The sequence below is a fragment of the Mixophyes fleayi genome, chromosome 1 (assembly GCF_038048845.1).
Source record: "Mixophyes fleayi isolate aMixFle1 chromosome 1, aMixFle1.hap1, whole genome shotgun sequence".
In the NCBI taxonomy this organism is placed as follows: Eukaryota; Metazoa; Chordata; class Amphibia; order Anura; family Limnodynastidae; genus Mixophyes; species Mixophyes fleayi.
Window position 1 is genome coordinate 288,166,255 of NC_134402.1, and position 14,122 is coordinate 288,180,376.

Genomic DNA, 14,122 nt, shown 5'->3' on the forward strand with positions numbered 1-14,122 from the left:
ACGTTTGCATTTGTATGCATGTTTCCTTCAGATAATACTGCATATCAGAAAAGATAGAGTAATCACAGTGGACCACGACTTGACGTTCTGATGCCTTTAAAGAGACCCTTCTCTAAAGAGCTTACAATCATAACTCAGGGAGAAATGATCTTTTGCTTCTCTGCTGCTTTGGAATAAAACTACAATTGCATTGAGGGAAATACTGGGATTTTAACTTTGATAGCTTTTCCTGATCTACAGAAAGTATTGAATCAATTAGATACAGAGTGTTTACAGCCTCCCACCCCCCCCCCCACCCCCCCTGAGAATTATGAGTGAATCTGTGCAATTCCTTTTATAAGCCCTTTCACGCCTGCAGATAGCTGTGTATTTTTACATTTGAACATTGTAGTCCATGCACAGTTCTTAAAACGGCAAATATAACCCTGTTATGGTTATGGCATCTGATCATGCAGTGTTATGTAATATGTAGATTTTTTAATATGCATCCAAAGTAGGATTTGAATATCTGCATACATATGTACTTCACTTGTACTTATAAAACTCAACTCAAAATTAGTCTCTGTTTAGGGCTCTGTTTTTTGTACTGCTTGTTTTATTGGAAACTTCCTCAATTGTTCCTTTACAAATATAAAATCTAAACAAGCCAATATTTTGTAGTAATATAATCATTTCAGTCCTTCCTGAGTAATGACCACGACTACATCGCACTTGGGTTTTAAAGGGTTGCACTTTATCCTGGTGCATTATGGCCAAGAGTGACAGTTTCAATTCTGTGATAACCCACTGTTCAACTTCCCAAGCATGTTTGATCACAGCTTAAGAATCCTAAATTTATTTATGTCATTTTACAAGTCTAACCTGAGCCGCATATTCTAAAGCCACAGCGTGTGCTCTGTAGGTAAAAAAAAAACCTGCTTTGTGTTTCAGACAGAGGGTTGGAAAACTGCATGTGGTACAGAAAGGAGCAAACTTAAGATGTTGTTAGCATTGCAGGGGGTGTGTTACTGTCCTACATGCCTGCAGCCTGAGATGTCTGCAAGGTACAGCGTGATTGTATGGTAGATACCGCGTGCTACTTTTACAGCTTCATACATTTAGTGAGTGTTATCAAGCAGGATTATAGCCTGTAGCTGCCACTGCATGACATTATTATACATTAGGAAGAAACCCTTAAAATTAGATCTAAGCCATTACTTTACACCAGTAGAAAAAAATGCAGCAGATTAGAAATAAATCATGTTAGGTAATGGATTAAAATATTTCAGCAGGTACATTTAGAAGCTAAAGAGTGCAAACTTACACCGTGACAAATCATATTCGATGCAAGGGGTGCAGATAGAAACATACTGCCTGCTTTTGCATGTAGCACACTTATCCACAACACAGGCCCTGCAGTCTTCTTGTGGTGTCAAGGAGAGGAGTAGAAAAAAAGTGGATTCAGCTGTTCATATAGGGGTCGCATATTGGTACCCAGTCACCCTGCAAATGTGATTACTGTCTTCCCTGTTGCTCTGCCACTGCCCACAATATGCAATGAGAATATTAGGTTACAGTGTGCTTGCATGAGAATGGCACATGTGACACAATTCATTTATGTATGTTCAATTGGATTTAATTGTTTAATTCAAAGCAAATCCATCAAAATAACATTATCAATTTTATATATGCAATGCTCGCCCTTGTGTTTCTGCTCTAAGAACCCAGAGCCACTGACATGGCGTCAAAACACCGGTCACACCACATGTCAAATGTAACTGTGTTTGACACAAGATGGTTAAAATGCACTTGCGGTCGAGGGAGGGCAGTGGAGGACACAAGAAAATGGCGCAGTCAGCATTGGAAAAGCTATGCTGTATTGCAAACACTCCTGATTGTAAGTGTAAATACTACTAAGCGTAATAGGAACCACTGGGTTCCATTCCTATATCATTTATATGCATTTACTAGGGTCAGTAACACTCATAAAATCATGTATTTTGATGACATTGGGTAATGGTAAGTCTATTAAAATAATGATATGGCTAGAATCATAGAACTTAGTTTTAAACAAAATAGAGCCAAAACATGTCCACATTCTTTAAATATGCTAGAGACTTTTGGAAATGCACTTTATACATTTTTATATATGATATATCATTTTTTTTTTATATAGTTCACTTAAGTACCATTATTTTGATACTTCTTATGGAATCAAAACTGCAGTATAATTCTTTTTATATATATAATTAATTTTATAGTCTAAAATCTTCAGACATTAATGGTTGTTATGAATTGAATTGTTTCGTATTCCTAAAAACTTAAATATGTACAGTTGCCAGGGAAACTATCAAATGTATTTTTTTTTTAAAAAAACCTCATGTTTAATAGAAAATAAAAACATGAAGAGTTCTTCAATATGTCATGAACTCACAGAAACACTGCCAAGATTAAACATGTTGCTACAGGTTTCCAAGCTCGTCCTTCTCTAATAGTGCCCTGAATCACAATGGTACTGGCATTTATGCCAGTCTGCTCAAGGATGTACATAACGGTTGTGGTGCCTGAACTATTGTCACTGACATTACTATAAATTACTTATTAGTTACTCACCCTATTTGCAACTGTCCAGCATCTCCTGCTGCATGGTGTTGATTTGCAGTTTAGTGATATCATTGGCAGCATAAGTAAAAATTTTACTTATATCACTAAATGTAAGGCCACAGAATGAAAGTGGTGCACAAGAATGACCAGGTCAAAATCTGCTGACTGCACTGACAGGCTCACATGTGATCCTTCAATATGTTGTAGAATATGTGTTCAATTATAAACTAAATAAATACATGTATATCTGTATATCTATCTATATATCTATCTATCTATCTATCTATATATATATATATATATATATATATATTTATATTGATTTAATTAGATTTTTACATTAAATACATGAAGCAAGATGTTTTTAATGTCTACTGTACATACAATACGTTTATAAAGTCAATCTTCTTTGCAGAGACATGGTCTGTGCTAGCTAATGGCACACATACGTGTAGTTTTTAATACTACACGTATGATCATGGCATGACAGTCATCACTATCAGTCACCACTTACACCTGCCCTGTAGCTGATGCAAATGATACGGCTGAATCCAAGTGTACTTATGAGAAACCCAGAACTTGAACCTGCTGCATCTGCTTGGGCACAACCTTAATGTACTTGGCCTTTGTTCCTCTGTCCCGTTACCTCTTACTTTCTGCCTCTCAAGTCGTAGGCAGTCGTAAGTGACTTGAATTGCATGCAATTCTGTTCATTGGTCGTCAGGTACATTTCTGAGCATGTGCAAAGCTCTCTCACGCAAGGCACGTCACGCAAATGGACCTACGTCCGATCATGAATCAAGCCCTATATCTACATATGGATGTCTAGTCAGTGAGAATACATCACCATTCAGCAAAACACTATACTGCTATATAGATTGTATAGATGCATTTTTCTTACTCTATATCACATGAAAAAAGACAAATAATTTAATTAACTCTGCTGCATACCTCCCAACATGTGGGTCAGGGAGCATGACCACGTCAGGACAGGGGCTGCCTAGTACTGTAAAGTGCTAGGCTGTCCATTTGATACCTCCCTTCCCCCAGCATTCTCACCCATGGAACAAACATGTCTCTGAACGGGACAACAGGACAGAGCGCTACAATCGTGCCTGTCTTGGGAGGTGTGCTACTGCCCCTAGGATGCCTGTTACAAACCACTGCTCTTCAGCATGGTGCTATATATATATATAAATATTAATAGTAATACTAAATGGAAAGTAATATTAATATAAGTAACCACTTATAATGATCCCTAGAACATTGTGCCTACCACATCAATACAGATTTTTTTCAAAAGTATTGGAGCATGAACATTACTTTGTGCTTTGTCTATTTTTTTTTTTAAAGAATGCATTCTACATAAATTGTCATTTTTTTTTACCCTTCACCGCGACTGGTATTCTGGCTTGTTCACTGAGGTGGTCTATTGTTTAAATACCTGCAGCTGCAGACCACACCATGCTGGCCAAAGCTTTCAAGTAGAAGTGTAGACAGATGTCGGGGAGACCTCCTACATCATTAGATCTTTTTTGTATTGAGTATTTTCTCTTAAATCCCCCTCTATTTCAACTTTTTAGAAATTTGCACTAAACTGTTTAGGTCCTTTCCTCTTCATTTATTCTCAATGCTAAACTTAGAATGACAAGACGTATTAAACATCCAGATACGCATGCATTAGATGCCGGTGTGTTTATTAGCCATAGGTGTAAGTACATGGTGTTAAAGATCACACATTTGAAGAGCTATTGTGGCTGTTGATTAAAATATCATATATTGTTATTCTTGGTGGTGTTAATAGCTGTGGGAACTGCAATGATTGTTAGTTTCAATAGTTTGTTAGCAGGTTAACTCAGCCAAAACATAATCACATCACCTGAATGTTTCTTATAGTGGACTTTTGAAAAATTTGGAGGATAAAGTAGGGAAAGATCAAGAACCACTTCCTCCTAATGCTGAAGCTGCTGCCACTAGTCATGACATAGACAATGAAATGCCATCAACGTCGTCTGCCAAGGGCGATGCCCAATTTCACAGTAGAGGCCATGTTAAATCCAAAAAGCCAAAGGTCACTAAAATTATCAAAAAAAAGAAATTAAAATCATCTGAGGAGAAACGTAAACTTGCCAATATACCATTTACAACACGGAGTGGCAAGGAACGGCTTAGGCCCTGGCCCGTGTTCATGACTAGTGGTTCAGCTTCACACAACGATCAAAGCCCTCCTCCTCTTCCCCCTCTAAAAAATTTAAGAGAGTTAAGCTGTCATCAACAACACAGCAAACAACTCTGCCTTCTAAAGACATGGCATCACAAATCCCCAAGGAGAGTCCACGGGTGTTGGTGGTTGCGAAGCCTGACCTTTCCATCACTGTACAGGAAGAGGTGGCTCCTTCCACCATTTGCAGCACGCCCTCTGCATATGCTGGAAGGATCACCCACAGTGCAGTTACAGATTTGGATAATGAAGGTGTCAATGTTGTACACCGGGAAGAAGGATATTGATGTAGCTGGCGCTGAGGAGGAACTTGACGAGGAGGATGCTGATGTGGTTATCTTAAATGAGGCACCAGGGGGGGAAACAGTTGTTGTCCATGGGACGAAAAAGCCCATCGTCATGCCTGGGCAGAAGACCAAAAAATCCACCTCTTCGGTCTGGAATTATTTCTATCCCAATCCGGACAACAATTGTATTGCCATATGTAGCTTATGTAAAGCTGCAATAAGCAGGGGTAAGGATCTTGGCCACCTAGGGACATCCTCCCTTCTACGTCACCTGAAGACCCTTCATAATTCAGTGTTTAGTTCAGGAACTGTGGCTAGGACTGTTAGCAGTCCAGGGACACCTAAATCCCTTGGTCCCGTTGTATCCACACCAGCAACACCCTCCTCGTCAATTTCCTCCTCAATCTGGATCGGAGATAGTCCTGCAGGCCATGTCACCGGCATGACTGAGTCCTCTTCAATCCGGGATTCTTCCGGAGGATCCTGTAGCGCTACGCCTACTACTGCCGCTGCTGCTGTTGCTGCTCGGAGTCGGTCATCTTCCTAGAGGGGAAGTCGTAAGACCGCTACGTCTTTCACAAAGCAATTGACCGTACAACAGTCGTTTGCCATGAGCACAAAGTACGACAGCAGTCATCCTATTGCAAAGCGGATAACTGTGGGCTTGACAGCTATGTTGGTGTTAGACGTGTGTCTGGTGTCCGCCATCAGTGGAGTGGGATTTAGACAGTTGATGGAGGTATTGTGTCCCCGGTACCAAATCCCGTCTAGATTCCACTTCACTAGGCAGGCGATACCCGGGATGTACAGAGAAGTACGAAAAAGTGTCCTCAGTGCTCTGAAAAATGCTGTTGTACCCACTGTCAACTTAACCACGGACATGTGGACAAGTGGTTCAGGGCAAACTAAGGACTATATGACTGTGACAGCCCACTGGGTAGATGCATCGCCTTCCGCAGCAACAGCAGCAGCAGCATCAGTAGCAGCATCTCCGAAACGCCTGCTCGTTCCAAGGCAGGCAACGTTGTGTATCCCCGGTTTCAGTAAGAGGCACAACGCTGACAACCTCTTATAGAAACTGAGGGAAATAATCTCTCAGTGGCTTACCCCACTTACACTCTCCTGGGGATTTGTGGTGTCGGACAACGCCAGTAACATTGTGTGGGTATTACATATGGGCAATTTCCAGCACGTGCCATGTTTTGCCCACACAATAAATTTGGTGGTGCAGCATTATCTGAAAAGTGACAGGGGTGTGCAGGATATGCTTGCGGTGGCCCGCAAAATTGCAGGACACTTTCGGCATTCTGCCACTGCCTACCGAAGACTGGAGCAGCATCAAAAACGCCTGAACCTGCCCTGCCATCACCTCAAACAAGAGGTTGTGACGCGCTGGAACTCCACCCTCTATATGCTGCAGAGGATGGAGGAGCAGCAAAAGGCCATTCAAGCCTACACAGCCACCTACGACATAGGCAAAGGAGTGGGGATGTGCCTGAGTCAAGCGCAGTGGAGACTGATTTCCGCATTGTGCAGCCGTTTGAACTTGCCACACGAGAAGTCAGTTCCGACACTGCCAGCTTGAGTCAGGTGATTCCCCCGATCAGGCTGTTGCAGAAGCAGCTGGAGAAAGTGAGGGAGGAGCTGGTAAACCATCGGATTCCACAAAGCATGTAGCTCTTGTGGATGAAGCCCTTCGTACGCTTTGCCAGTATCCGAGGGTGGTCAGTCTTTTAAAGTCAGAGGAATACATACTGGCCACCGTGCTCGATCCTCGGTTTAAAGCCTATGTTGTGTCTCTGTTTCCGGCGGACACAAGTCTACAGTGGTGCAAAGACCTGCTGATCAGGAGATTGTCTGAAGGACCGTGACATGGCAACAGCTCCTCCCTAATTTTCTCCCACACCTGTGGCTGCGAGGAAACAGCTGAGATTTCCTAAATGACCCGCTGGCAGGGATGCAGAGAACATCTGGTCCGGACTGAAGGATCAACGATTGCTGACATGTCTACTGTCGCTGCATTGGATTCTGTCACCATTGAAAAAATGGTGGAGGATTACTTTGCTGACAGCATCCAAGTAGACATGTCAGACAGTCCTTACTTGTACTGGCAGGAAAAAATGCAGTTTGGAAGCCCCTGTACAAACTGGCTCTATTTTACCTGAGTTGTCCCCCCTCCAGTGTGTACTCGGAAAGAGTTTTTAGTGCAGCGGGGAACCTGGTTAGTGAGCGGCGAAGAAGGTTGCTTCCGCAAAATGTTGAGAAGATGATGTTCATCAAAATGAATTATCAATTCTTCAATGAAGACCAGCACTGGCCTCCAGACACTACAGAGGGACCTGTGATTGTGGAGTCCAGCGGGGATGAATTGATAATGTGTGAGGATGAGGAAGTATACACTGAAGGGGGCGAGGAATATGAGGATGAGGACGACATCTTGCCTCAGTAGAGCCAGTTTACTTTGTACAGGGAGAGATGAATAGTTTTTTTTGTGTGGGGGCCCAAACAAACCAATCATTTCAGCCACAGTAGTTTGGTAGGCCCTGTCGCTGAAATGATTGGTTTGTTAAAGTGTGCATGTCCTTTTTCCGCAACATAAGGGTGGGTGGCAGGGCCCAAGGACAATTCCATATTGCACCTCTTTTTTTTCTTTGCCAGCTCGTTTTGTGGGGGTCCAAACGAACCAATCATTTCAGCCACAGTTTTGTAGGCTCTGTCGCTGAAATGATTGGTTTGTTAAAGTGCACATGTCCTATTTCACCAACATAAGGGTGGGTGGGAGGGCCAATTCCATCTTGCACCTCTTTTTTTGGCATTATGTGCTCTTTGGGGCTAGCTTTTCAAACTGCCATCCTGTCTGCCACTGCAGTGCCACTCCTAGATGGGCCACGTGTTTGTGCCGCCCACTTGTGTCACTTAGCTTAGTCATCCAGCTACCTCGGTGCAACCTTTTGGCCTAAAAACAATATTGTGAGGTGTGAGGTGTTCAGAATAGACTGGAAATGAGTGGAAATGAATGTTATTGAGGTTAATAATAGTGTAGGAGTGAAAAAAAAAAAAATCTGGATTTTAGCAGTTTTTATGCTTTTTTAAAAAAAAAAATCAGAACCCAAAACCCAAAACCTTGAGGGGGGTGTTTTGGCAAAACCCATTAGAACCCAAAACCTGAAGGTAATCAAAACCCAAAACCCAAAACCCGAAAAGTTGCCGGTGCACATCCCTCTTTTGTAAACAGACTTATCACCTTGACTGCACGTTTTCTACTCTTTTATCTCTTATAAATCATCTCGTCCCCACAAAGTAATATCTTGTTTGTATTTGTATGTGCATAAGTAGGAGTGCCCTCTGTAATGAACCTTCCTGATCTGTCCAGCTTCTCCTATGAGAAAAAGCAATTGTCGTAGCACTGCTTATGCCATCTTAGCCTGCAAATTCATGTGATCCTCCATACTTACATACTTTACTGACTGGAGGCTGCCATGAAGATCTGTACATACTAAAAGCAACAAAAATGATGTGGTCATTGGCATATTTTGATGATTGGCTTTTATGTAAGCAATTTAAGCATGCTAATGGCAGTAAAACAAAGATCTACTAAAGCATATATTATCGTCCACAACAGCTTATTGGTCCAAAGTTTATTGTGGGATGTGAGGTTAACCAAGATAACAGCTGCTCCAATGCTAAAGGAAAAACAAATTAGTACAGTTCACTTTCTACATTTCGATCTTCTCATACTGTATAAAAGTAACGGTTGCTCATTATCACATCAGTCAACATAATAGAAACTTAAAGTTAACACTTTTGCAACAAGACACTTTCCACATTTAAATTGTCTTCATTTAGCTGCCATTGAAACCAGATGTATGATACAGCTACCTGCTCCACTATCATATCAGACTATTGGGTGTGGGTCAACTTGAAAGAGGCACATTGTATGTAACATGGATGGGTCCTTGTTTGTTAGTGTTTTTATATGGATTATGAGATATGTCCAGAACTGTGGAGATCCTATGCCTTGGACCCTGCAGTTCTGGGGTACTCACCCCTGTCACCACTGCATGAGATCCTCTCCATGTGTTCACAACATGGGGAAGAGTAGTGACAAACAGTGCTGTTTTTCTGACAGCTGTAGAGGCGCACACAGGGGCGCACGCAGGATTTTTAAGGGGGGGTTGCCCTCCCGAAAAAAAAATAGGGAGAGCTGCTGCTCATGCGCAGAAGCTCCATTTAGGCGGCACTGTATTGTACAGCAGCCACGGCGTTGTCAAAGAAGCGTCCGCGCCGGTGCTCTATTGTAGTACAATACAGCACCGCCCCGGACTGCTCTTTGATAGCTCCGCGGCCGCTGTACAGTAAAGTGCCGCTATGTAGGGGCACTGTTTAGCCGCTGTTCTTCGCGGAGGGGGGGGGGTTTCTGGAGAACCAGAAACCCCCCCTGCGTGCGCCCCTGGCACAGTGCAAACCTCACTTCAAAGTCCAATCATACATCGCTTTACTACCACCCCTTTCAGTCAAATAAACTATTCACCTTTTCTGCTAATATACTGCTTGTCTTACCCTCATATATGGCTTAAATTAATCATGAGAATGTGTAGATATGGAGACTATCAGTAATGTAAGTGTCAGTGTTGTGTGTATGGAAAGTATTATTACATTGCTTGTTGTGTGTCTGGAAATGTGGCTCTCTATTGAAGTGCAAAACAGGTTCCAATAAAAGTATAGGACGAAATCCATTCTCCACAAGCTCAGAACTGGTATAAAATGTAAATTCTTTTACCGAGTGGAAATGGCAATGCGTCCCTCTGCTTGGCAAGAACGTCTTTTAAAATGCACCCCCTCAACCCTTTCATCGTGTTTCTGTACTCTGTTTAGGGTGGTGCTTTAGTTTGCTTAGTCTATATTTTGCTAGAAATGTCTTCGTTTTTCCCAAATCCTCTTGTTCCATAAAACTTTGTGCGATGTGGCAGAATTCTAGGCTCACTTGCGCAAATCGAAGCGCATTGCACTTTCAGAGTTATTTTTGCTTTGTGGATCAGTTGTTTTAGAAATGACTTCAGCCTTTTCTAATTCATGTAAATGTTGCTTTATATACAATCTTTCTGTATGTTGTGATGCTGGGTGTTAATACTTGGAGCAGTCCTTCGTGGATACGTGTTATCTATGTGACCTTGTTAAAGGTTATAGCAGTTGTTCTGAAGTTGCAGACAGCCATTCTTTTAGTCTGGTGTCCCATTGGGACAAATTGTAATAACCAAGCTCCTAGATGTGGAGGACACCATACAAAGGGTTGTTTGACAAATTCTGAGTTTATAGGTCCCATATATTAAGAGACAAGGGGCCTGATTCATTAAGGATCTTAACTGAAGAAACTTCTTATTTCAGTCTCCTGGACAAAACCATGTTACAATGCAAGGCGTGCAAATTAGCATTCTGTTTTGCACTTAAGTTAAATACTGACTTTCATGTAGCACACAAATACTTGATAGCTTATTTGTACACTGACATTTAAAGTTGATATTTATATAAAGTTGATATTTGTGTGCTACATGAAAAAACAGTCGGTGTTTAACTTATGTGCAAAACAGAATGCTAATTTGCACCCCTTGCATTGTAACATGGAGCCCGATTCATTAAGGATCTTAAATAAAGAGGTATCTTATTTCAGTCTCCTGGACAAAACCATGTTTCAATGCAAGGGGTGCAAATTAGTATTCTGTTTTGCACATAAGTTAAATACTGACTGTTTTTTCATGTAGCACACAAATACTTGATAGCTTATTTGTACACTGACATTCAAAGTTGATATGTGTGTGCTACATGAAAAAAGTCAGTATTTAACTTATGTGCAAAACAGAAAACTAATTTGCACCCCTTGCATTGTGACATGGTTTTGTCCAGGAGACTGAAATAAGATACCTCTTCATTTAAGATCCTTAATAAAATCAGGCCCATGGTTTTGTCCAGGAGACTGAAATTAGAAGTTTCTTCAGTTAAGATCCTTAATGAATCAGGCCCTAGGTACGTATCTTTACAATCTATTTTTCCCCACAAAGAAAGATTATACATTTCTCAACATTTTGACAGTTGTTTTGATAATTTCCTCGGCTTCTTTCTTTGCAATCTGTATTTTAAAAATAAAATAAAAATCAGAGGTTAGAGTAAATATTATGAGAGTAAAGGTTTCTTACTTGCTGAACATCTCACATTAATCCTGGAACCGTTTTCTTATCTCTAACAGTGAGCCACCTGTATGGATTTGGCTTGATGGATGCTGAGGCCATGGTGATTGAAGCAGAGAAATGGACGACAGTCCCTGCACAGCACATATGCGTGGAGAACACTGACCGGCAGATCAAGTAATATATTCTCTCACATCTTTTATTTATTCAGCTAGAATTTATTTATTCAACTATTCAACTAGCAGCAGCATCCACTGTATGACTTTTTCATAGGACTGTGAACATGTATTTATAATATACACTGCACTTTCCATTCTAAGCATGGACTCAGCTTAGAGTTGTTTATAAGAGAAATATAATTCCATTCTGCACAGTGTATCCACAGCTATTGTCGCCATGTATAGCATTAAGATCATGTCACATATGTGACCCGTTTATGTAGGTACCGGATATAAACTGTGTCGGAAGCCTATCTTTATGCTCTTAAGCAAAGACATCTGTGCTGGCGATAGGAGAATGTTTTCTCACCAGTGTTTTCAGTGAATGAAAGCAGCGAGTACAAGTACCATGAAGTAGCTCCTCAGTAAACAGACAGTAATGATAGATAATAGGTGCTGTCTTTTTGAGCACTGCTGTGAATTTCAGCAATATTTCTTTTTAATTGGTGTATATATTACCTTTGCTGTGAACATATAGTAGTGTTTACATTACACCGCAAGTTCTGACTATTTTGTGCTTTAATCATCATGCTGAAATGCTGATATATATCGGCATATATTTGTTAATGTTTTTCCCCAGAAACTTGAAGTATGTGGCATGCATCCGTAGTTTTTATTGTTTGCCTTATTTGCACATTCATGTGTCTAGCTGGACCTCAATATTATTGAGGCCCAGATTAAAAGAGAATCTGCCCTTTTTTCTGAAACCCATGTTTTCCCCCAATATCCTTGTCATGCCCATATAACCAGGCAGTGTCCTACAGTCTTTGTATTGCATCCTAAGCTGCTTTTGTTCAAGTTCCATTAAATGGCAATACTATTTACTTTGAAACAAATCTGCAGTTGTGGTACCCAGTTCTAACTGATGCTTAATCTAGAAAAATATGGTATATTCCAGTAGGTCAATTCAGCAAAGTATCGCTGGGACTGTCTTATTTGATTTGGGACGTATACTATTTATACCAACTGGTTACCATCAAATTGCCTTAGGGCATTACTGTATATGGACTAATTACCTCAGAATTGGGGTTTATATGGTCATCCTAGGCATGATATATTAAATTATTTGATATCTTTATGAATAATTGTTAGCAAGTTAGTTGTGAGCTTGATCATGAAATCACAGTTGCGTTGCGAGATGTGAAATATTGATTTTATTATTTTAAATGAATATGTTGTATTATTGATATCTGTGGTCAGCGCTCTTATACATTTACTTATTACTTTGAAACAAATCTGCATTTGTGCAAGCCAGCTCTAACTACATGCTTAATCTAGAATAAGATATGGTACATTCTAGTACAAGTGATTTTGTCATGCCACATTCCTCTCTCCTCTCTTATGTCTAATTTTACACAGGACAATTCGCCCAGACAATGTGGTTCGTTCAGCGTATAAGGCCACAGGCTGTGCCGACAACTCCAATCACCATGTCATTTACTTGGAGCATGTGGTTGTACGGATCACGATTACACACCCACGCAGAGGAGACCTGGCTATCTATCTGACTTCTCCTTCAGGCACCAAATCACAGTTACTGGCTAACAGGTATGTCCTCACTGGTAGTAGAGATGAAAACCATTAACAGCTTTGTTATGTAAACCAGGTTCTTTGGACCTCATTAATTAGAATAACTGGAGGGCATCTCTATGATTCCTTAGCCAAGAGAAGGGTACAAGTTTCCATCTGCTCCTAGTTAAAATAAACCATACTTACCGTCTTTTCAATGGAGAGAAATTGGTGTGTGGAGGCGGGTCTTGAAGAATCACATCATTTTGGACAAAAATTTGCAGTTCCCTGAGAATCACGTCATAGAGGCTCCAAATCCTGCCACACTTCACTAGAAAAGCCATAGGGAGAATATCCTACTGGTGCGGGAGACAAGTAGGGTATTAAGGATATTAAAGTTGATTCTAACCAATGTACTTAAGAGCAGGGTATTTCAGCTGACAGTTATCTGAGTTTGAAACTGTAGAAGTATGTGCTCTTATATCCAACTCCCTTCCTCATTTACTATAATACAACTGAAACAATTGATCACACTCTGCAAAACAGTTAAGCCTGGGCTGGGTCCGACTATTCAAAGGGGTGGAATCAGGCCCTGGGTAATCAGAGTGGGAGCCTCTATGTGCAATAAAACAGCCCCCTCTTCAAGAGAATAACACCACAACATTGAAAAACCCTAGGGCTCTTCATGGCACCCCTGGGCTATGGATACCAGAGTAATAAAAAATATTGTGGTTCCTTTGTTATACTGGAATCAGACCAGGTTGGTCAGCATGTGAGGGAGGGTGAAAAAAACAGCCCCTGCCCCAGAGCTGGAAGCACTAGGATTCTTCATGGGCTGTTGATACTATGGTGATGAAGAATATTGACACCCCAGGAGTAGCCACCACAGTGCTCCCATTATAATACTAAGGGACCTCTAAGACCCCTGCCCACATACAGTTGTAAAAATAAAGTTTAGTTAAATACATTTCTTGCATCTTTTAATCCAATAGAATTCATGCAGATATTAATGCAAAGGATAATGTCTATAATTTGTAATCCAAAAGGAAACCCAAGCCAATGTGACATGTCCTTAGCTTCTAATCCAGAAATCCACGGCAGAGCCTCATTTAGTTTCTTGGG

At 40.9% G+C, this 14,122-nt stretch overlaps 1 protein-coding gene across 3 annotated transcripts in view; it reads left to right on the forward strand.

Annotated features, from left to right (window-relative positions):
* Window positions 1-14,122, forward strand: part of PCSK5 (proprotein convertase subtilisin/kexin type 5) — a 327,761-nt gene that overhangs the window by 185,355 nt on the left and 128,284 nt on the right. For all 3 annotated transcript variants that reach the window (XM_075211001.1, XM_075211000.1, XM_075210998.1), the window contains exons 11-12: window positions 11,333-11,450; window positions 12,851-13,039. In XM_075211001.1, the coding sequence (XP_075067102.1) occupies window positions 11,333-11,450; window positions 12,851-13,039 (307 nt within the window). The remainder of the gene's footprint in view (window positions 1-11,332; window positions 11,451-12,850; window positions 13,040-14,122) is intronic.